This window comes from Salarias fasciatus, chromosome 3 (genome assembly GCF_902148845.1).
Source record: "Salarias fasciatus chromosome 3, fSalaFa1.1, whole genome shotgun sequence".
NCBI classification, from domain to species: Eukaryota; Metazoa; Chordata; class Actinopteri; order Blenniiformes; family Blenniidae; genus Salarias; species Salarias fasciatus.
Genome location: NC_043747.1, coordinates 26,317,209 through 26,343,413, shown reverse-complemented (window position 1 = coordinate 26,343,413; position 26,205 = coordinate 26,317,209). Strand labels below are relative to the sequence as shown.

General features: G+C 43.7%; 1 protein-coding gene and 1 long non-coding RNA gene across 2 annotated transcripts in view; both read left to right on the top strand.

Moving 5' to 3' along the window:
* Nucleotides 1–5,792: 5,792 nt before the first annotated feature.
* On the top strand, nt 5,793–8,653 carry LOC115381878 (uncharacterized). The gene is made up of 3 exons (XR_003930477.1): nt 5,793–5,918; nt 7,905–7,910; nt 8,642–8,653. It is a non-coding gene; the product is annotated as an uncharacterized LOC115381878 (long non-coding RNA).
* A 926-nt stretch (nt 8,654–9,579) lies between these two features.
* Nucleotides 9,580–26,205, top strand: part of LOC115381104 (NACHT, LRR and PYD domains-containing protein 12-like) — a gene marked incomplete at its 5' end in the record, with an annotated part of 61,554 nt that continues 44,928 nt past the window's right edge. The window contains 3 exons of the mRNA XM_030082374.1: nt 9,580–11,441; nt 20,357–20,542; nt 20,868–21,050. Of these exons, the coding sequence (XP_029938234.1) occupies nt 9,580–11,441; nt 20,357–20,542; nt 20,868–21,050 (2,231 nt within the window). The remainder of the gene's footprint in view (nt 11,442–20,356; nt 20,543–20,867; nt 21,051–26,205) is intronic.

The following is a 26,205-nucleotide window of genomic DNA, read 5'->3' as shown; positions in this document are numbered from 1 at the left end:
GTGAGACAGGTTAGTTTTACCCTGCTGATGATGTGTTGTTGCTATAGTAATCCTGAGCAAGAGCTCGTGCGCATGCAGGCAAAGTGTGTGTCCATATGTTCACAAGGGTGTGAGGGACGGGGTTTCTGTTTTCTGCTGGTTTCATCTCTGAATGTTTTGAACTGCTGAAAAGCACCTTGTGCTGCTTTTTACTATGAAATGTGCTCTGCAACTTTGTGTGTGTGTGTGTGTGTGTGTGTGTGTGTGTGTGTGTGTGTGTGTGTGTGTGTGTGTGTGTGTGTGTGTGTGTGTGTGTGTGTGTGTGTGTGTGTGTGTGTGTGTGTGTGTGTGTGTGTGTGTGTGTGTGTGTGTAGCTATCAGCAGCTCAGACACTCAGCAGAGTCTTCAGGATGCAGCAGGTTGTCTCTGAAGAGTGACTGGTCCAGAATAACTCCTCCATACTTCAGTGGTGAACCTGGACCTTCAGACTCAAAGTAAGAAACTGTTTGTTTATCTCGTCTCTTATTGGACAGAATTCATTTTTAACTCTCACACACCTCTGAATTCTTTCATGTTCTACTAGAATCACTTGAACAAACACATAAAATCAACTCACACACATGATCAACAACTCTCATATTATAAATTTACACACCTTCTACTGAAACCCTACAGACACACACACACACACACACGACTCCCTGTAGGTCATGAAAGAGGCGGAGCTCCAACCTGGAGTGAAGAGGGCAGAGCCATGTTGAAATACCGTTTAAAGGTGCATTAAGGAGTTTTTCAACCTTAAAAATACTTATTTTCCACCATAAATATGTTCCACATTTTTAATGATGTGTACAATGTGTCCTGACATATTCATTACAAGAACCTCTAACAGCGCTAAATTGTCACTTGAAAGTCACAGTGCCGGTCCGGCACCAGAGTTTTTTTGGGGAGAATTTGAAAGGAATGACGTAATGCACGCTCCGGCTGGCCTGCTTTAGTTAAGTTTCGCTTTGTCCGTCATTACTCCGCCAGATGCTTAGTGAGCAACAACTGAGCAGGATCTTCCAGAAAGTAAGAACAGACTGGCTTCTAGCTCTGCCACAGCTGCACACAGACTCCACCAGGGAAAAGAAACTTAAATCTCACTTGAGCGAGGAAGGAGTTCCCCTCTTCCGTGCACGCGAGCCACAGGCACGAGTTTTTCACTAAGCTGCATTACGCCCAAGGCCTGCAGGGGGCACTGTTTCACATAAAACCTGCAAACTCCTTAATGCACCTTGGTAACACTTTATAATAAGTATACACTAGAAAGCATTAATAAATCATTAATAAAGTACTTGTAAGTATCAACTCACTATTAATTAAACATTTACAAAGCATTCTTTGACATTCGTTAAGCATTTATAAGTACATAAGTAGATGCCTTACTAAATATGTATAGGCACATATCTAGTGTCTTTATAAACATTAGTTAAGGGTTTTTTAATCCTTAATAAATGATTTAAAATGTATTCATAATTGATGATAAACTATTTATAAGCGCAGAATAACGTGTTGTTCATTATTTAGAACACTTTTGCAAATCCTATTGAGCCAAAAGTAAGTTTTAATAAATCATTAGCTCATTGTTAAATTATGATTTGTGAAGGATTTACAGCAGACTTAACATTTCATTTGTTGTTAACAGCATGTGTAACCTGTTCAAACACAATAACCATTAACTAAGCCTTAATTAAGCATATGTCAATGCTTAATTTGATGTTAACAAGCACATTATTAATTACCTTATAGTTATAATTGTATGAACCCCTCAGTGAAACTTTTCCCTTTGCCTAACTTATTTCTTATAAATCATTTAAAACTCATTCATAATTGATTGTAAGTGATTAATAAGAACAAAAAAAGATATGTTGCCTGTTATAAGAACAACTGCAAATAATATTGTGCCTAAAAGTTTCAGTAAATCATAACCCGTTTGGCCCGACGGACCCGGTACCGGGTCCAACATTTTTACGCTCCACTTCAACATGTGTAAAAAGTGACTAAAATGCTGTGAGGATGTTTTCTTTCAATTGTGTCTCAAACAATAAGCCTTAATCTCACTAACTGAACGCTCAAACTGCACTTTGATGACCGAGTGTTTGATTTGTAACAACTTTAAAATTCGTATGCAACATTTCGACACGCCCCCCTCACCCGCACCTGCCGACACAAAACGCTACAGAACGCACGGTCCGTCTGTTCCATCCCAACATATTTGGTATCTTGTAAAACTAGAAAAGCTGCTCTTTAAGATGACACCAGGCTGAATATTCTCTGAGCCGACCAGCTCCCGTCAGCGGCAAAACAAACCAAAAACTGATCTTCACATTTCACAGCCAGCACCTCAGATTGCATGATTCTCACACACTTCATTGCCAAATCTCAAAGCTATTCACACAAAACACAACATATTTTATTTCCTTACCGTTTTGTGGTCATTTTCCACCTATCCAGGCTCTCCTCTGACCAAAATTGACTTCATAATCCTCTAGCGAAGTGAAAGAGCGTCGTGCGCCACAATGTTTATATGCTGCCTCATGTCGCCATCTTGTGGGCTCGTCGTTCACCCTGGGAGCTCAAATCACGTTTGTTGATGTTCTACGTCTCGCGAGCTTTCCAACGATATGTTACACGTGACTGGGGGCTCATCCAGCTGGGAGACAGCTTCAAACATAACCCCACGAGCGCCGCCGCCATCTTGGATCGCAGGTGCGCCGGTGCGCACTGCAGAGTGAGACGCACGCGGATGGCAATTAGTGATTGTTTCTGATATATTTGGCAATTTTTTAATTCTGAAACATGCACATTTATCTTCATTGAGCTTTTTTACAGCTAATTGTACGTTGTTTTTGTTTTTTTCTTGATGCGCATTTTGCAGATATTATTGTTTACATATTTCAAAGGGTATAATTTTTTGTTTTCTCAGTGATATAATTGGCTATTTTTGTATTGATTATATTGTTACAAATATATTTCAGTTGGAAGCTAAATGTTATGGTTCAGCCATGTATAAAAATGTATTTCATACTGTGCACAATACTGTGCACAATTATAAGTTTCTCCACAAACACTATGCAGATTCTGATAATATAGTGGCTAAATGTCAGAACCAAAGGGTCCTTTGTATATATACAGACCCTTGTAGTGGAAATTAAAGGTATTTTAAAGTCAGATTCCTTTCAAAGAAAGAAAAAAAACACTTAGTGTAGTTTGGCACAGGTTGGTCTCCAAGTGGCCAAATGGAGGGTTCGCCTGGTACTATCCAAACTGAACCCTATAAAATCTATGTGCTTTGTGCTATTCTCATGAAACTTGGTACAGTTGTAGTCAAGGAGCTACTGAATACAGCCAGTGGCATCATTATAGCTGTCTTCATTGTCATCATGGAGTTTTTCAATGTGGAATCTGAAAAAAAATTCGGTGAAGGTAAAAATTTCATTTTTTTCCTCTACTTTATCAAAATTTTCTCAGGCATGTTAAAATTCACAGTGTTTCTGACACTGGAACTATATTCTCTAAGGTCTTAGCTATCAATTGAGACCAAGATTATGCATATTGTCCAAATAATGGTGGAGATATTGTTGATTTAAAATGGATAGGCATTTTTAGGCGAACCTTGCCACCAAAAACCCTAGGGTTTAACAGGATAAGTTAATAGTTAAATTATGATTCGTTAAGGATTTACAACTGACCTATAAACACTTCATTCATGTTAACAGCGTGTGTAACCTGCTCAAACACAATAGCATTAACTAAGCCTTCATTAAGCATATGTCAGTGCTTTTAAATAATTTTTGTAAACACTTTATTAATTGCTACTTTGTAGTTAGTAATTGAATAAACCCCTTACAAAGTATTTGTTTATGTTAGCTATCTCAAATTTAAGGTGTTTGAACAATCAACTAAGCTTCACGAAGCATTTATTAAACATTTCTTAATACTTATAAGATGGCTATATTTTCACTATAACTCATTTGTAGATACATATGATGTATTTCGATAACAGTTGACATACTCACTTTTAAATTTCAATTTATAAATACTTATTAACCCGTTAAAAATTTAAATAATTAGTTGTAAAGCCTTAGCGGTTAGTAAAGTATTTCAAGAGACCTTATCTAAAGTGATGGTGAAATTTCCATTGTAACGTAGATGGTTATCATATTGTCATTAAGCATAACAAACAGTAAAATATTTCTTTTTAATATCATAAAGAGACCAATGGTTTGAACTAAAAAGCCACTGGAGAGCTCTTTCTGGAAACCCTGGATAAACAACAATGAACATTGTTAAACAACCTTCCACCCTCTCTGAACCCCCTCCACCCTCACCCCCTCTAAACACATGTGGACACACACACACACACACACACACACACACACACACACACACACACACACACACACACACACACACACACACATTCATACAGTTTGGGTTGAATAATACTATTTTGTTTCAGCCGAATTTGAAGCACAGAGTCTGAACTATTTGAATGTGTTACAGCCAAACGTGTACGTGTGTGCACGAACATGCAGGCATAGTGTGTGTTCATATGTTCACATGGAGGTTTTGAGGGACGGGGTTTCTGTTTTCTATTGGTTTCATCTCTGAATATTTTTAAAGGGGACATATGATGCATTTTTCACTTTGTTCAGAGTTTCTTATCGGAGTGTGTGTTGCCGTAGCCTCATTATGACGCTCAAATGTGAAAACTGTTTCCTCCCTGTCTCGCTGCACCACATTTTGTGAAAATGCCTGCTGAAACGGTGGAGTTTGAGTTTGGTCCGATATATTCCCCCTGACTCTGCCCACACCGTGTGTGTGTGAGAGTGGGCGTGGACAGATGCGTTCAAGTGCATACCGAAAAGCAGGCTCAGAAACAGCCTGTTCTGAGGAGGGCTCCTCAGAGTGACTTTTTTGACTGCCTAAACTCCAAACAAAGAATGAATTTGGGGCGAACAAACTTAAATATTATGTTTTTGGGCTTCTGAGACCGACTGTATATGACGTGACTGAAAAATAGCATCATATGTCCCCTTTAACTACTGAAAAGCACCTTGTGCTACATTTTACTATCACCCCTTTTCCACTGGCCAAACAACCTGTCTAAGCCGGCTAATACCCGGCTCCTCATGGCGGTGGGAAAGTGTTTAAACAGCATTCCGACCCGTGTCGATCGACCCTGCAAGCGACTCGGGTTTTAATGGGCTCACCGCCGATCGGCTTTGAGTGTGAAAGGCAGAGCCGGGTCGACGCGGTGATTTACGTGTTGACGTCAACGTAGCATGCCTACGTTAGCACGCTAGTCGTTGTTTCTGGACACAGCGTGAGATATCCTTCGTCAAGATGACCCAGCATTGGCAAGATGACGAGAACAGAGAGCTCCTCTTGATCCGGAGGGAAGAGGAGATTTGTCGACAGATAACGGGGACAGTGCTCCTCTCCATTGTTTAGCTCGTGGTGCTCCGTCGTGCTGATGATGTCATCAGTGTGGGACATCATCAGTGTGGGAAAATGCAGCCATGCAGCTCACCTCCCGGCGATTAAACCCACGTCAGCAGGCGGTGGGAAAAGAGTCAATTGCTGATTGTTAGCGGGTCGACTTGCTGTTTTCAGTGGGAAAGGGGTGTATGAAAGGTGCTCTGGAATTGAGTGTGTGTGTGTGTGTGTGTGTGTGTGTGTGTGTGTGTGTGTGTGTGTGTGTGTGTGTGTGTGTGTGTGTGTGTGTGTGTGTGTGTGTGTGTGTGTGTGTGTGTGTGTGTAGCTATCAGCAGCTCAGACACTCAGCAGAGTCTTCAGGATGCAGCAGGTTGTCTCTGAAGAGTGACTGGTCCAGAATAACTCCTCCATACTTCAGTGGTGAACCTGGACCTTCAGACTCAAAGTAAGAAACTGTTTCTCTTTCTTTTCCTCAATATCAGTGTGTATTGACTGTGTTTGATCCAGAACCTGATAATTCCAAAGCGTTGAGTGTGTTGTGACAGATTCTGATCCAGTCAGAATGGAGACACTTTATGACTGAATGTGACTTTGAGAAAACTCCCAGAGTTCCTTGAGCTCCTCACCAGCTGCTGGTAAAAGTCCATCAGTGATTCAGAGCTGCTGCTGCTGTCAAACAGAGTCTCAGTGTGACTGACCTGATTGAGAGTTCAGCAGCAGACTGGCTGAGTGCTGGGAGCAGGCTGGAAGTGACCTTTGACCTCATCTGACACTGGCTGCTGACCTCCAAGAGAAAAAACAAAAATTATGTGTTATTTGAGTTTAATAATTACCATATGCTTTTATTGTAAAAATCCAAGTTTGGGGTGTGCGATATGACGATATAAGACCGTTAAGGTTTATAACGTCGGGACGATCTCATAAATCAGAAAGATCGTTAAACCGTCTATAGGGCACCTTCTCCTCGTTCTTTTTTCACCTATATATAATATTTTTAGGAGTGATGATGTTACCTGAAAGCTTCAGAAAATATAACCAAACATTCCCTCTAGTGCAGTTATCCACATACATAATAGATACATGCGGAGCAACATTGACGATGATTAAAAAAAAAAAAAAAAACGCAGCCACAGCCAGTGCTGCGTTCTGGACGCAAAGGCAGCTAACACCTAGCGGAGCGCTGTGGAGCTTTTCTGACTGGAGCTGCTGCTGGGTGGAGGCTGTGTCAGGCAGAGCTGGTTTACAGCAGCAGTACGGGATCTACAAGAGATCAGCCGCCATAGAAACACCCCGAAAAGCTGGAGGGAGAGACGCTGAAGCTAGCACCGATGCTAATGCTAGCTAGCAAGCTACCGCTAGCAGTTCACAAGCTAGCATGAGGGATTTTATATACAACAAATCACAGAAATGTGAAAAGACACTTAGTGAACATACCATCAAGTTAACAGCTGAAATGACCCTTTAGTCTGATAACTAGTGGAACGTCTTTGATTTAATGGGATTCTGAGGGGCTGTATTTCAGTGGAGACAGAGCCCTCTAGTGGTCATATAGCTAACTGCTAAAAGCTATTTGATATGTTTAGATTTTTGTGTTACAAAAGTGTACTTTATTGTTCATTATCTTTTACCTCATCTTTAAAAGGAGATAAAAACTTAGATCTCTGAACAAAAAATTGTTCTCAAGCAGCTAAATTATTCACTCAGGTTATCGATATTAAAGTTAAATTGTTTTTGTTGTAAATTGTTGCCCTTTAAGTGGTAACCAGCTAAGTTTGCATTTTTATTGACCCTTTTTAGTAATCTATTTGGTATGTTTAGTTTTTGTGTTACAAAAGTGCACTCTACTGCTGTTCATTACTTTTAATGTTTGTGTTCATTGCACATTTTGATTAGAAAAAAAACTGTACTATTTAAATTAAAGCCAGTTTCTTTAGCTTAAGTTGTCTTTTTTGTCTTTTAGGGTTTTACATGTATAAATACATTTTATACATTTTATATGATTTATATGATCATTAAGGAAAATTGTTCAAACTTGCAAATTAGTCTAGAAAAATCCATACAAAAAAAGAATCATGATAAAATCGTGAGCGTGATATTAATTTTAAAACATCGTGATATGACATTTTTGCCATATCGCCCACCCCTAATCCAAGTCAAGCCTGACTTAATGGATGCAGTTTTGTTCTGGTAGAAAGAGGTGATTGCAGTTTTCTGATTTAGATTTAAAGGGCAACTTCGGTTTTTTGACATCTGGACCTTATTTCTCGGTGTGTGCATGCTCATATACTCACTCAAACATGGTGCAGCTTAGCGGGGGCCACGGCAATGGAGCTTCAGCACGGGACATAATCTCTGCAAAGTTGCTCATTTCGGCTGTATTTCTTCATCCATCGCCAGTGTTATCATAAAGTCAGCACGTCTACCGTCTTCAGGTGAGTCAGCTGACAGTTTTCGCTAACTTAGCCGCAATTAGCTCAGATGGGAACGTTGCGGAGCTCCTCTCCCCAGCAGAGAGGCACTTTGAGTCGGCCTCGGCGTCTGACTTCCAGGGGCCGAGTTGGAAAATGGCCCTCAGCTGCTCCACGGAGGCTCCGGACACCGGCGAAGACGCGCGTCCCACGGCCGGCCCGCTGCGCCGCGGCCGGAGCTCTCTCCTCAGCGGGAGAATCCAGATCTCCGAAGCCCGGCGGATGCGCGCTCCGAGCCAGGCCACGGGACACCGCCGGAGGCCCCCCTTCCGACCGAAAGGCAACCCAGCGCCGATGGAGGAAAAAAATACAGCCGAAATGAGCGACTTTGCAGAGATTATGTCCCGTGCTGAAGCTCCCTTGCCGTGGCCCCCGCTAAGTGCGGCGACATCGTTTGGATCTAAATAACTTCTGAAGGACTCCGAGCTGCACCATGTTTGTCTGAGTGAGTATGTGAGCATGACACAGCTAGAAATAAGGTCCTGATGTCAAAAAACCTAAGTTGCCCTTTAATTGCCAGCTGACCGAACCTCCACCCTCATTCTGAACCACCTCCACCCTCCCCCCCCTCTAAACTCATGTGGACCCACACACACACACACACACACACACACACACACACACACACACACACACACACACACACACACGCACGCACACACACTCTCATTCGTACAATTTGGGTTGATATTGTTTTGTTCCAGTTGAAGCTCAGAGAGTCTGAAATGTTTGAGTTTGAGTCCGTCACAGCCATAAGTGTGTATGTGTGTGCACGAGCTCGTGCACATGCAGGCAAAGTGTGTGTCCATATGTTCACATGGAGGGTGTGAGGGACGGGGTTTCTGTTTTCTATTGGTTTCATCTCTGAATGTTTTTAACTGCTGAAAAGCACCTTGTGCTGTTTTTTTCTAGGAAACGTGCTCTACAATTATTTGTGTGTGTGTGTGTGTGTGTGTGTGTGTGTGTGTGTGTGTGTGTGTAGCTATCAGCAGCTCAGACACTCAGCAGAGTCTTCAGGATCCAGCAGGTTGTCTCTGAAGAGTGACTGGTCCAGAATAACTCCTCCATACTTAAGTGGTGAACCTGGACCTTCAGACTCAAAGTAAGAAACTGTTTGTTTATTCGGTCTCTTATTGGACAGAATTCATTTTTAACTCTCACACACCTCTGAATTCATTCATATTCTATTAGAATCATTTGAACAAACACATAAAATCAACTCTCACACACATGAACAACATCTGTCATATAAACTAGCATAAATTCACACACTTTCTACTGAAATCCTACACACACACACACACACACACACACACACACACACACAGAACTTCTCATTCAATACTTAGATCACTCATTCAAATGTGTGAATTTCTAGTAGTTTATATGAAGCTGGATCTTTGTGTCTTTGCTGTGTGTTGTGTTGCTCAGAGTAAATGTTGCTTGGTGTCCACAGAAAGAGGAAGAGGACTGATGTCTGTGAGGAGCAGCCAGAAAGATCCAGAAGCGTCGCTGCACCAAGTAAGAATGGACATGTGTCTCTGAGGGACTGGTTTGTCTTCACTGGACTTGTTGTGTTGTAGAGTCATGAAAGCTGGTTGTTTGTTTGCAGTCTGATTGTTGTTGTTGTCTTTGAGCAGGTGTTGGTCTGCAGCAGCTTCTAGAAGAACATAAGAAGAGTCTGAGGAGGAGATGTGAACGTGTGACTGAAGGAAGTGATGAAGCAGGAGGAGGAAGCCTCCTCAACAGGATCTACACTGAGCTCCACATCACAGAGGGACTCAGTGAGGATCTTCAGAGGGAACCTGAGCTGAAGCAGCTGGAGACAGCTTCCAGGAAGGAGAGCCTCCATCACACTGCCATCAGGAAGAAGAGGCCTCATAACACTGCCATCAGGGTTCAGGACATCTTCAAAGCCTCGGCCCAGCAGCTCAGACACATCCGAGTGGTTCTGACCAGCGGCGTGGCCGGCAGTGGAAAAACCTTCTCGGTGCACAAGTTCAGTCTGGACTGGGCCGAGGGCCTGGAGAACCAGGATGTCAGTGTGCTGGTGGTGCTCTCCTTCAGGGAGCTGAACCTGCTGGGAGAGCGGCCATACAGTCTCCTCTCGCTGCTGGCTGTTTTCCATCCCACGCTACAGAAGCTGACGGCAGAGGAGCTGGCTGTCTGCAAGCTGCTCTTCATCTTGGACGGCCTGGATGAAAGCAGACTTTCTCTGGACTTCAGCAGCAGCCAGCGGCTGCTTGACGTCTCCCAGCAGTCTTCAGTCAGCCTGCTGCTCACTAACCTCATCCGGGGGGATCTACTGCCCTCGGCTCGGGTCTGGATCACTTCCCGACCGGCGGCGGCCCATCAGATCCCTCCAACATGTGTGGACAGACTGACAGAAGTGCGAGGCTTCACTGACGCCCAGAAGGAGGAGTACTTCAGGAGGAGGCTGAGTGATGAGGAGCTGAGCAGCAGAATCATCTCCCACATCCAGACATCCAGGAGCCTCCACATCATGTGTGGAATCCCAGTCTTCTGCTGGATCACTGCTACAGTTCTGGAGCACATGTTGAGCAGCGAGCAGAGAGGAGAGCTGCCCCAGACCCTGACTGACATGTACTCCCACTTTGTGCTGGTTCAGACACACAGGAAGAAGCTCAAGTACCATGAAGGACCTGAGACGGGTCCACGGGAGCTGACAGAGGCTGACAGGGAGCTTCTTCTGAAGCTGGGCAGGATGGCCGTGGAACATCTGGAGAAAGGAAACATCCTGTTCTACCAAGAAGACCTGGAGCAGTGTGGTCTGGATGTGACTGAGGCCTCGCTGTTCTCTGGAATCTGTACTCAGATCTTCAAAAGAGAGTCTGTGATCTTCCAGAAAGCCGTCTACAGCTTCATTCATCTGAGTGTTCAGGAGTTTCTGGCTGCAGTCTTCATGTTCCACTGTTTCACCAGTGGGAAGACAGAAGTACTGAGGGCCTTCATCGGAGAGGATGATAAAAATAACGAGGATGACGAGGAAGATGAGGATGATGATGAAGATGATGATGCTTTCCAATCTCTCAACAAATTCTTCAAGATGGTCCTCCAGAAATCTCTCAGAAGTCAGAATGGCCACCTGGACCTGTTTGTCCGCTTCCTTCATGGCCTCTCTCTGAAATCCAACCAGAGACTCTTAGAAGGTCTGCTGGGTCGGACAGAGATCAGTCCAGAAACCATCCAGAGAGTCATCCAGAACCTGAAGTGGATCAACAGTGATAAAATGTCTCCTGACAGAAGCATCAACCTCTTCCACTGTCTGACGGAGATGAAGGACCTCTCAGTACATCAGGAGATCCAAGAGTTCCTGAAGTCAGAGAACAGATCAGAGAAGGAACTCTCTCAGATCCACTGCTCAGCTCTGGCCTACATGCTGCAGATGTCAGACCAGGTCCTGGAGGAGTTGGACCTGGAGAAGTACAACACATCAGAGGAGGGACAACGGAGGCTGATCCCAGCTGTGAGGAAGTGCAGGACATTTCGGTGAGTCCACATGTCCTGATCAGTATCTCAGTGATGTTTGTAGGAAGTACTTCCTGTAGTTACTCTGTGGAGATGTTCCTCATTGATGGAATGGAATGCTACTTTATTTTCATTGCAACAAGTTACAGAAGTTACAAGTTACAACGAAATTACTGGGGTTTAAAGACACCGAGGCAGCCAATTATGGCACTCCGTCTTGAAAATGGACAGAGTTGGGGGGGGGGAAGGATACACATATGCACATACATAAATAGCCAGATGCATGAGACAAGTTGCTTCAGTCCAGCAGATCAGCGGTCGCAGCTACATCATCAGAACACGTCATCACCACTGGTCGTCAGCAGAAACGTGTGGTGGAGACGTTGAGAGTGGGGGAGGGAGTGTGTGTGGCGTGTATGTGGCATTTCAGTTCAGTGTTGTGCATGAACGAGTTCAATGAACGGCGTTCACTGAACACGTTCATATTTACGGTGAACTGCAAACTGAGCAATTCAGTTTTCATTAGGGATGTCTCGATGCCACTTTTTCACATCCGATACCGATATCGATACTGCAGCCTTGAGAATTGGCCGATACCGATCCGATACGGATGTCATTCTTTTTGTCATTCTCACAGTTGTTAAAATACATGGATGCAATTTGCTTGATACTGACATCTAAAAATACCACGTTCATTGTACAACACCTGTTCTGATCCCCTAAAGAAAGAAGGAAAATATGTGACACAACTGAAGTTATGTGTAACTGCTGTGGCTTTATTAAAACTTTGAGCTCACATTGCTTTCAACAACACTGTAAACAGTAGATCCAGCTGCACCATTCAAATGTTAGAAAATAAAATAAAGGTGTAACTTTGTGCAAATATTGAAATTTGAAATTTAACAATCCAAGTGTATAAACCACAGGGATGATTCTTGTATGAGCACCGTTGATATAATAAAGATGATTTTGGACTTACAAAGAAAAAGAAGCTCCATTGGAGGAACATGCAGCATCAGTGTTCCCTGCAGGAAAAAAGTTTGGCCAGGGGGGAGCTCGCGCAGCGGGCGGGGGGAGACTAGCGGCTAGCATTAGCGTGAGGCTTTGGACGGGGGGCAGGGGGGTGAGTGTTTGGACCGTCGGGAGGGTGCTCGCGGCTAGCGCAACGCTTCTTTGGACATCTGAAGGAGAGAGAGAGAGCACACACGTGTGGAGCGCTGTTTTTTTGTTTTTGTTTCTTTTTTTTCCCTGTCCGTTGTCCGGGCTCTGCAGAATTTAGCACAGGCTGGGCGCTCGGACTGAAAAGGTCTGGCAGAAACCCTGAACAGATTGGGCTTATGGATCGGATCGAACGAGTTCTCCGATCCGAAAAACTCCGATGCTCGATCCAGTCATTTTGGCCTGGATCGAACGCGATATTGATCCAGCGGATCGGATCGAACCGTCCCTAGTTTTCATATCATGAACCTGAACGAGAGCGCCGCTCACTTTGGCAAGAATGAGTGGCACACGCAGTTCACGTTCATGCTCATTTGAGAAGTCCGGTTTTACGGCACGGTGGAGGGTGGCGTTGCTGATTAAACGGGGATCCCTGTACGTAATGACGTGCGCAGTAAACGGGAAGCAGGACAGTCAAAAACAAGCAGAAAAACACGACGGTGGTTGAAAAACACTTTTGCAATAAAAACCCCGAGAGAACAAACACTGGAGAGGCGAGGTGGAAGCAAACTGTGAAACAGCGAGTTGTATAAAGAGCTCCGTGGCAGAATACGAGCGATCGTCCGGCTGGTGTTATGGATTAACTGGTTCCCGTGTTAACGAATGACGGCGGAGGTCTGTGTAAACACATGTTGATAACAGCAGTTGTTAAAGTAAGACTCACAAAAGACTTTAAACGTATACACTCACTGTAACTGTCGATAACCGACGTTCGCCAGAACAACTACAAGTTCCAGTCATCTATTGGTCACAAGTTAACACGGGCATCAGTTAATTCGAAACATGGGCACGCGGAGCAGACCTCACACCGAGACGTGCTGCTCGGCACGGCGGTGCTCCGGCCAGGGCAGCAGCCGCTCCTTCAGCAGTGTATCATGGAGATGTTGGGACGTTATTCGAGCAGATATCAGCAGATAAAAACACTTTGCTCGGCGCTGAGGACTGCTGAGGAAGACCTGAAAGTTCCTCGTGAGACTTTGTGCGCATGTCACAGGACGCTGTATAATCCGCTTCACCCAGGTTCAAGAATTTTGTTTAGTTTTGGAGTCGCAGTGACTTGTGATGGATGGTTAAGAAGAGGTTTCTATTGAGTACTAACAAAAGTAACAAATGAATGTGAACTAGTTCATTTTTAGATATGTGAACTGAATTTTGAGCTAGTTCTTTTTTAGTATGAACTGGCACAACACTGTTTCAGTTCATCGGTCCATGTACGTGTGTGTGGTTTGACCCGCCTCCCCTTTGCGCACCAACTCGGATGGTAGTTGCCGGGACGGCCTTGAACGAAGCAGTCCAAAGGTGATTTGAGTTGCAGCTGGGAGAGAGAGAGAGGGAAGATAGATAAGCAATCATTCTGGCCTTCGATCTTCAGGGTGTGTTTAGTCTTCCCGGGGCGCCAGACGCAATCAGAAGGTATCTTGTTTTGTTGGAAGGAGCCATTTGACCTTCCTTTTCTCGGTTCTCCACTTTTCACACAGAAGCTGGTTTAACCCTCTCGGTGATGGTGACGTCTCAATCCTCCATAAACCAAATTGTCCACCTTTCGAAAGAGTTCGCACAAACGGTCAGCGTTAGGGTGACCAGATCCCAGTTTACCCCATGTGGGACACATACTATATCTGAGTGGGACAATGTGGGACACCAAGATGTCGTGGTTGTCTTCAATAATTAATTTTAAAAAATGTACCTGTGCTCTGCTCAAGTATATGATATTTCATTTGAATGCAACTTTCCCAGGTTCATGTAAGATAACAACAGAACCTTGGCTCAACTCCAAACACCACAACAATAAAGTGTTTGTTCTGAACAATAATGAACCACATATTCAAGTCCAAGATGAGGCTCCTGAAGAAGCTCCATTCACCTCTGGGCTCAACAAATCAAATCCAACAATCTGATTAAAAAAATGCTGCAAGGAGCTCACCTCACTCATGCAGTTCAGAATAGCAGACTAATTAGACCTCTACCAAATGCATTTTAAATGATGTATTAACCTGTTATTTACTGTGCATCGCCACATTTTATGCCATGCTCTTTATGTTAATTGTCATTTATTTCAGAGGAACACGAGATTGTGCATCTCAAGGGGCTACTCCTCTATAAATGAAATATAAAATAAATAAATAAATAAACATTGTGGTACTGAAGGCACAAAAAGATATAAAATACAAACACCACACTATTAAAGTCTTTGTTCTGACAGAACAATACTGAAGCTCATATTCAAATAAGATGTACTGTAGCTTCCTGCCGGTGTTCTGACCTGTATGAACGGAGTATTGTTCATCGTGCCAGACGCTCGTTAGTTCAGCTGCTGTCACTTTATCTGTGTTCCAGTTGTTTGGGTTTCAGCAGGAGTGTATTTATGGAATGGGAACTGCTCTTTTGAGCCACATTTTTTGTGAGTCTGACTGTTGGTGTCTCACATCATATTCACCTCCATGAGAAACGGAAAACTTGCTCTGACGAACATCACAGAAGACTTTGGTGCAGTCACCCTGCACTGTTCTTACCAGGAGGAGGAAATGGTGTCCCACTCTTTGCTGCATTTTCTTTTTTTTTTTCTTTTTTTTTACGAGTCGTGTCTTTATCTTTTTCCTCCATAACTGCTGCTGCAGCCGAAGCGACGCTGTTGTTGTTTGTGGCGGGGCGGGTCGGGCAGCGGGCGCACACCCGCGTCTGGCTTGATTGACAGATCACCCCAGAGCCCACCCCGCCCCCTGAGGACGGCTCTCTGTCGCGACCACAGACACACAGCTGTTTGATCAGCGCCAGATGAAATGCAGCCTCGGTGAGACTGCATTTAAAACAAAAATCAAGTGCCACTGTCAATGCGGGACATTATCTCAATTTGTGGGATGCGTGAAAAGTATGTAAAATGCGGGACTGTCCCGCACAAAGCGGGACATCTGGTCACCCTAGTCAGCGTCAGCTTTTGCCCGTTGATTTGAAAAGACCGTCCTCCCTTGGATGTCTTTTGTGGTGGCGGTCTTCTTAATCCTCCAGAGGATCAGGCCGCAGCACAGGCCAATCAGCAGCAGGACGATCATCATAAATCCAAAAATGTAAACAACCACAATGTCCTTGACGGACAGGGGTGCCAGGCATGTGACACCCCTCCACTTCTCCCGGGCGTCCATCACATACCCAGCATGCCGAGTCCCGTCCAGACCAGCAGGTCCCCCGCTCCTGTGCTCTTTGTTAAAAAAATCGTATCAATTTTGTAGAGAGACCAGCTGATCAATTCCACGGTTGCCAATTCTGTTTGTTCATAACACCAAGTCAAACAGACGAGACGAGAGTGCAGCAAGCAGAGACAAGAGGGAGGGAGAGGCAAAGTCGAGAGCAATAGAAAAAACGTCCTCCTCCTCCAAGAGCAAAGAAAGCCGTCATGAAGAAACTCCAGCTGCAACAAATGGTGATTTTGATCGTTGACATTTTACCGCCATGTGCTGTTCTCCATGGTTTTCTTGGCTTGTCGGATTATGGAGCACAAAACATGAAATGGTTCTTATTCCGCTATTATAAGCTCCATTTTTCATTCCATCGTTGTAATTGATTACTTATTGAAGCAAAATGAAACTCAGAATATTTTGTTCTGAAATATTTTAAATGAAATTGCTGCCAGAAAATGTCCTTAATAACCCTCAGGGTAGGGCTGCACAATTAATCGAATTTTGATCATGATCACGATTTTGGCTGCTGCGATTAAATTTAGATGATCGTCGCGATTTTTAAATTGAAAAAACGGACTCTGTTGCATGTCAAATCAAGCACTTTTTAAATCCAACAGTCAGCCAGCCACCAGGGGGCGACCGAGGTTAGGGCCTCATCATTATGCCGCCTGAACAGCAAGCGAGTGAACCCTGCAGACAGTACGAAGTGGAGATCAGCAGGCAGTGACAGTGCTGAGGCATCTGGAGGCGAGGAGCTGCTAGCGCCTCCTAAAGGAGCATCATCTACTGCAGCGGTCAGCAACTGGCAGCCCGATGCCACTTTTGACCCGCGAACAACAATATCTGGCCCGCCAGATGATTTTGAGAATCTGAGGCTCCTGCTCCTCCTAAACCGCCTTCATTACCTGTGGAACACCTTGAAATCCTCTGCGTCAGTGAACTACCTGAGCCGTGTAGCTCCTGCTGCCTTCAGGGACACTCCGTAAAAGTAGCTGCTGATGGACGCCACTGTGGTGTCTCAGTCAGCTGTTAGCTTAGCTGTTAGCCACCGACGAACTAGCTGGCTTTGAACAATTCCTTCGTGCTCAAACATCAGTCAATGGAACGCATCTCAACTTCTGTACCGGCGGAAAGAAGATGTAAACGCTGAGCGTCTCAGACAGAATGGGTAAAGTTGTTATTGACGGACAGTTCAGCATCTGAGCGGCGTAGCGGCGGCTTGGAGAGAACGAGGGAATCATTGTTCTGGTAGGTTTCATTTCTGGGTTTAGCGTGACTGTTTACTGTTCTCTTGTTGTTTTATCTTCATCGTGTTGTTCAGTGATCATCGTGTTGCTCTCAGGGGTTAGAATACTGCGGTCAAGTGAGCCTACACTTCTTAGCCCGCAGTCAAATGAGCCGCACGTTCACTAGCTGTGCGCAAATACACCGAGCATTACGGTAACACCGTTCCAAAACCCATTTCAAAAAAAAGTGGAGCACTACGGAACACAGCTCACTGCATGTAATACATTATATACTGATGATTATATATTACTGCACTTCATGAATTATATATTACTTTCATAAACACTATGAAGTATGAATACTGTGTACTTTTACTCTCATTTGTTGCCAAAGTTCATTAGACATAGTAAGACAAGCCATTGTTATCTGACTTTGAAGTGCATTAAAATCCTGTTTTTCAATAAGTAGTCCACAAAATCAGTACTGCTGGACTTAATACATTACAAATTACCTGCACAAGTACTATGAAGTACTATTACTGTGTACTTTTCCTGTAATTTGCCAAAGTTCCCCGTTGTTGTAAATAAAAGCCAATTTCGCCCGACTTTGAAGTGCAATAAAATCCTTTTTTTTAATAAGTAGTCAAATAAATCAGTACGGCTGGACTTAGTACATTACATATTACTTGTACAATGACTATGAAGTACTATTACTGTGTACTTTTCCTGGAATTCATTGCCAAAGTTCCCTGTTGTTGTGAATAAAAGCCAATTTCGCCTAACTTTGAAGTGCATTAAAATCCTTTTTTTCAATAAGTAGTCCACGAAATCAGTACTGCTGGACTTAATACATTACAAATTACTTGCACAAGTACTATGAAGTACTATTACTGTGTACTTTTCCTGTAATTGGTCGCCAAATTTCAACGTTGTTGTAAATAAAAGCCAATTTCGCCTGACTTTGGTGACAAATGACAGGAAAAGTCCACAGTAAAAGTACTTCACAGTGCTTGTACAAGTAATATGTATTGTATTAAGTCCACCCGTACTGATTTCGTGGACTACTTATTGAAAAACAGGATTTCATTGCACTTCAAAAACCCTCCTGACGTCTCACGCTTTTGTTTAGATACGAGGCGGGAAGAAAACTGCTCTTCTTTTCATAAACCGGCTGCTCTCAGAAGAGTCTGAACTGAGGCACCTTCATCAATCCGCCTCCTGCAGCGATCACGGATCAATGGACAATCGCCCGGTGTCCGGTCGCTGCAGAGCTCTGGAGTTTATTTTAGAAAACTCAGGCACGAGGAAGGGGAGAGGTGTGGAGCTGTTGAGGTTTTTTACAGCTCCCTCTTATATGATTCAAACCACTGGCCGAACGCGGAGCGGCGCCGGGAGTCTCAAACTCACTTCCTGTGAGGGACACACCCTCTCTACCGCAAGCTACAAACCTGCCTTCAGAGCTGCTCCGTTTCTAAAAACCTCTTTCAAACTAGATAGTAATTGTACTGAAGTTATACTTAAAAGATTCAAGAATTTATCAATAAAAAGGAAAAATTTAATGATGCTGTTTAAGCAACAAAGGTCACTTCTTCAGGTAAAATTCTCATCTTGAAGAGTCCGGGGAGGACATGAGCGCTTGTCCCACTGACGTCAACGCTAAAGAATTTCATCCCCTCTGAGAATGCTCAGGCCGATAGAAAGTTTCTCCCAGAACTCCAGACTCCCTTAGTGGGTCCTGCTGAGGGGTTTTACTCCACTTCTGAAGAAATCTTATTCCCACAACCTTTTTTGTTCTCACTCAGAGAAATAACACCACTCCACTGGAGCTTTTTACATTTTCAGGGGATTTTTATTCACTCAGAGGATTACAGGTGAGAATCCAAAATTGATTTAAAGGTAAAATAGCAAAAAATGAAGAAATGACAGAGAACTGATTTTGCGTTGGTTCTTACATGTCTCACATTTCAGACATGGATGTTTTAATATGGTCAGTTTAGATGAGCAGTTTTTAGATTTTATCTCTCGTCTGTTTTGAATCTAAATGTGGTGTCTGGCTGAATCAACCTGAAAGGTCAGAATTCAGAAGATTTTCAAAGATCTTTTCTCTGCTAGTTGCGAAAGGAAAATTGACGGCATATCACCGAAGAGCTCCGGGGAGGGAGGGGGGCTCTGAGAGAGAGCGAGCTCACCACCCACCAGAAACCAGGGTGGACTTACACACTCCGGTCGCACAGACACGTCCTCTGATGCTGTGCAGCTGTTTCGTTACCAGGGAAACCAACCGCAGCCTCAGGTCTCAAAACAAAACAAAAACAAAAAAGGAAAGAGAAGAGAAAAAAAACATTGTTGAAAAGAATTATGCACATTATAGAGTTCAACTCCTGCTGCAAACCACATCCCGCCTCACCTCTGTGCCGAAAAGGCAACTTTTTTGTGTAAAAGCTAATAAGTTGGATTCCAATCACAAAAATACTTCATCAGTGAAACACAGTCAGCACGCATGAGCAGGAATATATGATAATATATGATTAAATGAGCGTACATGATATTACTGAAAAACATCAATGAAAAAGGAGTAAAAAGATAAAATAATGATTTAATAAAAAAACATCCACCATGGCCAGATACACAGCAAAACAAAGCTGTTTTATTCAGCAGGGTTCACAGTGAGGAGCAGAGAGGAATCAGGAGGCTGAGCCATTCTTTTCTTTTATATACGCTCCAGGTCATTCTCTTCTGTTACTGACCAAAAGGACTTGCTGGTTCAGAGTCTGTTATTGATCCATGAGCTCAATCAGTTTGAGTTGAAAAATGTTTGGAAACCTGGAAGTGCAGCAGGTTGGACACTACATGGTCAGATTATTACTAAATGATGTTCCATTCAGGTCAGAATGTCCTTCCAGCCTCTTTTCTGAGCAGCAGAATGTTTGAGGTCATGTGGAGATTATTCTGGACAGTATTTGATCTTGTTCTGGATTGTGGCAACAACAGTAAACATGTATTTATTTAAAGCAAGCATATTAGTCCTCCCACGTTGATGAGAGTATTTGGACTTGAACATTTTCACTTTAATGCACATTTGGAGCAGATAAAAAAATGTGTGATCAGTTTGTATCCATCAATGTTTTCATCATCGGGAGTTTCATGCTAAAATAATCATGATTCAGAAAGGTCAAGTAAGTTAATTTCACATGAACCTGCAGGGCAGGTGTGTCGTGCTTGGCCTATGAAAACAGTCCTTGATGTGAAACAGGAGGAATCCAACAAAGTGTCTTCTCTCATAGCAGCTTCCTGTCTTCTCTCTGTCTCCTTACAGAGTTCCTGAAGGAATAGACTGGAGTTACCTCTCTGATTCTGAGTGTGAAGTGATCTCCTCAGCTCTGAAGTCTGACCCCTCCCATCTGAAACATCTGGACCTGAGTGAAAACAAACTGGAGGATTCATCAGTGGAGATTCTGTGTTCTGGACTGGAGAGTCCAAACTGTCAACTGGAGACTCTGAGGTCAGTTCACTGTCTGAAGGTAGAATCTGTTGGAGTCAAAGAATCAAGAGTTGTCCAGTCAGAGTAAACTTTGCTTTGTTTCCTGGTGTTTGTTGTTAAACTTAGCTCATGTGTGTCCATGAAAAAGAGCAGAAGTCCTCGGTGTGTAGCTGCTGTGTGAGCTGGAGATCTGAGATGTGTGTGAAAAGAGCTCTTCTCCTCCTGGTGGCTTCAGCTGTTTGGACTTTACATTTCTAAACTCTTCCAGTCTGAACCTTCTTCAGCTCTCAATGACTTCAACATCAATCTTTGTCCTCTAATCTCGCTTCTTTCTCTCTATATACAGGTTGAGGGGCTGCAGTTTGTCAGAGATCAGCTGTTCTTCTGTGGTCTCAGCTCTGAAGTCCAACCCCTCCCTCCTGAAACATCTGGAACATCTGGACCTGAGTCAGAACCCTCTGCAGGATTCAGGAGTTGAGCAGCTGTGTGGTTTTCTGCAGAGTCCACTCTGTCGTCTGCAGACTCTGAGGTCAGACTCCATGTTTGAGTGTTTCAGTAAAGTAGTGTTGACACTACAGGTCAGACATCAGGCTGATATGAGAGTAATCCACACTGAGGATCTCCAGGAGAAACGGAGCTTCTTCAAAGATCAGATCATGGAGAAGAAGAACCGTAGTTCTTCTCTCAGTTCCTCGGAGCTCCAAACTTCTTAAGAAGAACAAATGAACAACAAGGATCAGTCTGATCAGTCTCATCTGAAGAGGATTAACTCCTCATTTCAACTGTGATTTACAACTAAAGTTAGAAACAAATGACTCATCAAATGTAGAAGGAATTAGAGTTCAGTGTAAAAGAGGTTGCAGTTCTTTCCTTTTCCCAAATGGGGGGGTGGGGTGGGCTTGAAGGGATTGCCCCCTACCAGTTTCACATGAGGAGAGATTTCTACTCTTCAGGAGGAATAATATGCTGGAGCCTAACTTTCAGTCCTCCATTGTCCATTCATGCCTCAGATCAACAGACGGCTAAACTCTTCTCTTCTTCCTCTCTGGGCTGCATCAGTGGCTCCTCTTCTCTCCATGTTCTCTTCCGGGGGGGTCTAACGTGTTTTAGTTCAGGGGCCACATCCAGCTCAGTTTCATCTTGAGTGGGCCGCAGCAGTAAAATAGAGCCGAAATAATCTTTAAATTCAAGCTTTCAAGTTTTTCTTTGTTGTGCTGCAGAGTATACATGATACAAATGTGTATTTTCACAAAACAAAACAATTTCTACAGAAAATGTCGACAATCTCAACATGAAGCCAAATTAAAACCTTCCAAAATACAGTGAAATGTCAGAGAACTTCTCCTGTTGCTGTTGTAATATGCATGTTTTTCCAAACTCAGCCTGACAGCGAGGTCAGATCAGAGCCTCTTGTGGGCCGGTTTTGGTCCACGAGCCTCATGTTTGACACCCCTCAGTGTTTCCCCTAGGTTGAGAATTTACTTGTGGATGTGGGCCGGGCGGTGTAGGAGGACGTTGCGGTCTTTGATAAGTGCATTCACAATAACCTAGTCAATCTGGTTTATGAACCATGTATTATTTATTCTAGATACATCTTAAGCCTGCTTTAACATAAACAGAACCAAAAAGAAAAGCGAAATAAAAAAAATGAAGGAAAAATAGCCATTTAAAGCCACTTGCAAAGCTTGTTGCAAAGCTGACAGTTTGTGTCAGAGCAGTGTATTTTTCTTGGTTTAGTAAAAAAGATCTCCAATGTCTTTCGGTACGGAAAGGATCGGGGTCAGGTCCATTTATGCTGATGCGCATGCATGCAGCAAGATGCTCCCCTTGCAGCCTGTTCCTCAGTTCAGTTTTGATCTAACAGAGAAAAAAAACTTTCATAACCATAATGCAAAAGAGCACAAGAAAATTAACTGAAATTATTCACATTGTGCTCTTATGCATTATGGTTTAAATCACTTACTAGAACTGGGCGATATGGCCTCAAATCAATATCACGATAATATTAAGCAGTTCACCTCGATAACGATAAATGGATAATTATCTACGGGGGGGGGGGGGGGGCATTTAATCACAGCTTTTTATTGTACTGGATTAAATTTAGGACAGTTTACTGTGGGCTCAGGTGGTGCAAACATTATTATTATTTTATTTCTCATTAAATGGGGTCAATTTTCTTGAAATGCTATTACATTTATCAAGATTAGGGTACAAAACATATCTATGTATCCTAACTTTCACAGCAACAGACGTCCAAATCCGACAGAACTCTGCTGATAATGTAAATGTCTTCTCTGTGGGCTTTAGGGAAAATCCGATGACTGGAAGACTATAGAAAATTATTAATGTTCCATGGTTCCAGATATTTCCAGTGTGATGTGGTGTTATGAGCAGCTGAGAATGGAACACAGCTGGACGTCTACCTGTCCCTGAATTACAAATGAGCCCAACTTATTTGTTTACAATCTCCTTCTCAGTTTCCTGTCCACACAGCATCGCTTCAGGAAATATCTACATCCATGCAACATAACAAGGACTCAAAACGATGTAGTTCACCCGCCAGGCCTTCAGATGGCGCTGTCACTCTGACACAGCAACTCCAAAATAGAGAAGAAGACACGGAGCAGGACTCGGAGCTGCACATGCAGCGTGATATAAACAAACACAACACCAGAACATACAGCCTGCTCAATAAAACAGAATGAGGAGCTTCTGCAGGAAAAATCAGCCAATCGAGCTGATTATAAGTTTTACTGTCCGGGACGGTCGACCAGCATTAATCTGCAGCCTGCAGGCTGTTAGCCTGTAGCCGGTAGCGGCTAAACTAGCATGCTTCCATGCTATGTGTCCAGAGATCAGAGTACACGGGGGTGCGCGAGCCTGACACCCAGTGTGAGAGACAGACCGCGCGTTTTTTTTTTTTTTTTTTTTCCATTCATCTTCTTGGGCGGGTGTCAATCTACTTGGGCGGCCCGCCCAAGTAAAGTGTATGTAGGGGAAACTCTGCCCCTGTTCTGGTCTTCCCCTGTCTTCCGTCTCCTCTGCTTCACCTCTTTCCAGCTGAGAACAGGGATTAAAGCAGAAACACATTGTGAGCCTGAAGGGTTGTGCAGGGTTTGATCCTGTCTGTGATATTAACTCACTGCCTTCTTAGGATCTCCAATCTAATCATCAGGCATTAAACCGATGCTGCTCTCAACCAGTAGAGCTGCTCAGAGCCGTGGTATCAGCCAATCAGAAGTAAAGCAGGGAGGCTCAGAAGTCTTGTTTTTCTGTGACGCTTGTTGAAGTTTAGTCTGGATGGGCTGATGTTAGTGTGGATATATATGTTACAACCTGAGAATGGATTCAGTTCATAGACAGCAGCTTCTTTGCTGACATTACCGTTAAGTTAGTGTTGAGGGTCGGGGTAACGCTATGCTCCGTTTGCGTGTCTCCTCATGGTTGGACATTAATTTTTAGCTTTGCCTCGAAGAAGAGCAGTGCAGTACAGCTAGCCAGGACAGGTAGAAGATAATATTCCAGCAGTGTCGTCACAAATAGACACTTCCCAGATAGATGTGTGTGAAAATACTTTCTTTGTCCTCCGTTTTGCCGTGATCAGGAGCGATTATGAACCTGTCCATCTCAGACGGATCCATTCACAAAGATGAATTTCAGGACAATATTCTGGTCTGGATCATGTTGCTTTGTACTTTTTATTATTACTATCATTCAAAAAACATTTAAAGGCATTAAAAAAGCCACATGACAGAATGATGGAGCTCAGAGGTTTTTGCCAAGGTTGGCAGGTCTGCCCTCAAGTGACTCTACATCTCATCGTCATCTCATGGCTGCAGTGTGGGTCAGACAGTGATGCTGCAGTGAGCATGTTCAGGCCGTTGACACTCCACTTCCTGTTTCCAGCATGTGGCCCAATGGCGAGTGGTCATTATTGTCACATGGCTGTGATGAGGGCCAGATTGTGACACAGGTCAAGTTTGAGGCTGATCAGACCATGTTCAGGCTGTTTACAGTGTATTTCCTGTTCCATGGTGAATGTCAAACTTGGTGGTGAGGCTGTGACCACACCCTCAGAGTCTTGAGGAAGATTTTGATGACTGTCGCTCACCAATACAGTTTCTGTGAACTGGAAAAATTTCAGGGCGTTTGACATCATCCTCGAGGCCGGTGGTCTTCAATAGCAGGCCCCCGGGCCGCATGGAGTCCGCCGGCCTCCTATTTGTTTCCCCTGAAGTGTAATTCCTTAGTGTGTTTTGGTTTAGTCCTCATGAGGATCATGTATATGTCAGGTTAGAGCCGAGCTGCAACCCTGAAACAGGTAGACAAGAGAACTCACCAGCAAAAGGAAGCAGACAGAGACAGACATCAGTTTTCCTCATGAGTGGAGAGACAGCTGACTCCATCAGGGCAGCTTCCTTCATCTCCGAAGACCTGCTCACCTCCACGCTTCTTTATTAGAAAACTGATGGGTTGTTACAAACCTGATGTGTTCGTTTTTCTGGTTACACGAGCTTGCAGAAATGTTCTACTATATGCAGAACAGGGCACTGGCATGCTATTCCTTTATTCATGGGCCCTGAAGGGTTAAGTATTCCAGACAGGATAAATCATTCAGTCTCAGCATGAAGCAATGATAATAACTGCATTTTTCCAACAGTATATTTTTCAGTTTCTCTGACCAATGCCAACAGTGTCCTCCACCCCCCATGCTGTCGGGCTCGGACCCCATGGAAAGTTCAGTGTACTTATATCAACAAATTGGCCCTGAGTTCCACTGAAAAGGGGCGGAGTCCACGAGGTCATGTGATGTTTTCGATCCTGTTCTTTAATGATACCTATCTCTAGTGTTGTAGTCCAGACCACAGAAACCGAGTCCACGGTGTATCCAGACCAAGTCAAAACCGAGACCATATCAAGTTTAACAGAACCATTTTATTCAACACTGATTCAATGTAGTTTTTAGACGAGTGTCCTGACAACCTGTCTGGTTCTGTCCAAGACGCACAGCGTTTAACTCTCCTTTCCACCATCTCAGAAGTTGAGATGTTGTTCCGTCTCGTGATGTTGGAGGATGAAGGAATTGTTCAAAACTCGATCGTTGTTTGGTGGCTAACAGCTAAGCTAACAGCAGGCTGCTTTTACAGAGTGTGGCCCTTAAAGCAGCAGGTTTTCAAACAGGTGATGGAGGCAGTTTGGAAGGAGCTGGATACAAGTCAATGTTATTGGACTGTGTGAAAAGAAAAATGAAATTATGAATAATTTCTCAGTCTTTGTCAGCTGTTAGTGAGGATTTGTGCTCTGGCGCTATGTTCACTCACATCCTGTGCACCTCCTGGGGGCTGAGCCCCCCCAGTCCTTAAAACCTCGTGACGCCCCGTCTGTCAACATGAAGACTCACTACTCACTGATCACTGAGCAGAAGCAGAAATCATTGGTGAATCAAGTGACAGAGTTTGATTCTTGGCTCTTTCAGAGTGATCACACACAATTTAATAAGTAACACTGCCTCATAACACCTGGTCTCCAGACTGAGACTGGTCTTCAGTACAACACTACCTCTCTCTGTTAAATATGAATCATTATTGATCACTAAACGCTCTATAAATGTGATTCCCAACATTAGATCTGAGATGTGTCTGAAAAGAGCTCTTCTCCTCCTGTTGGCTTCAGCTGTTTGGACT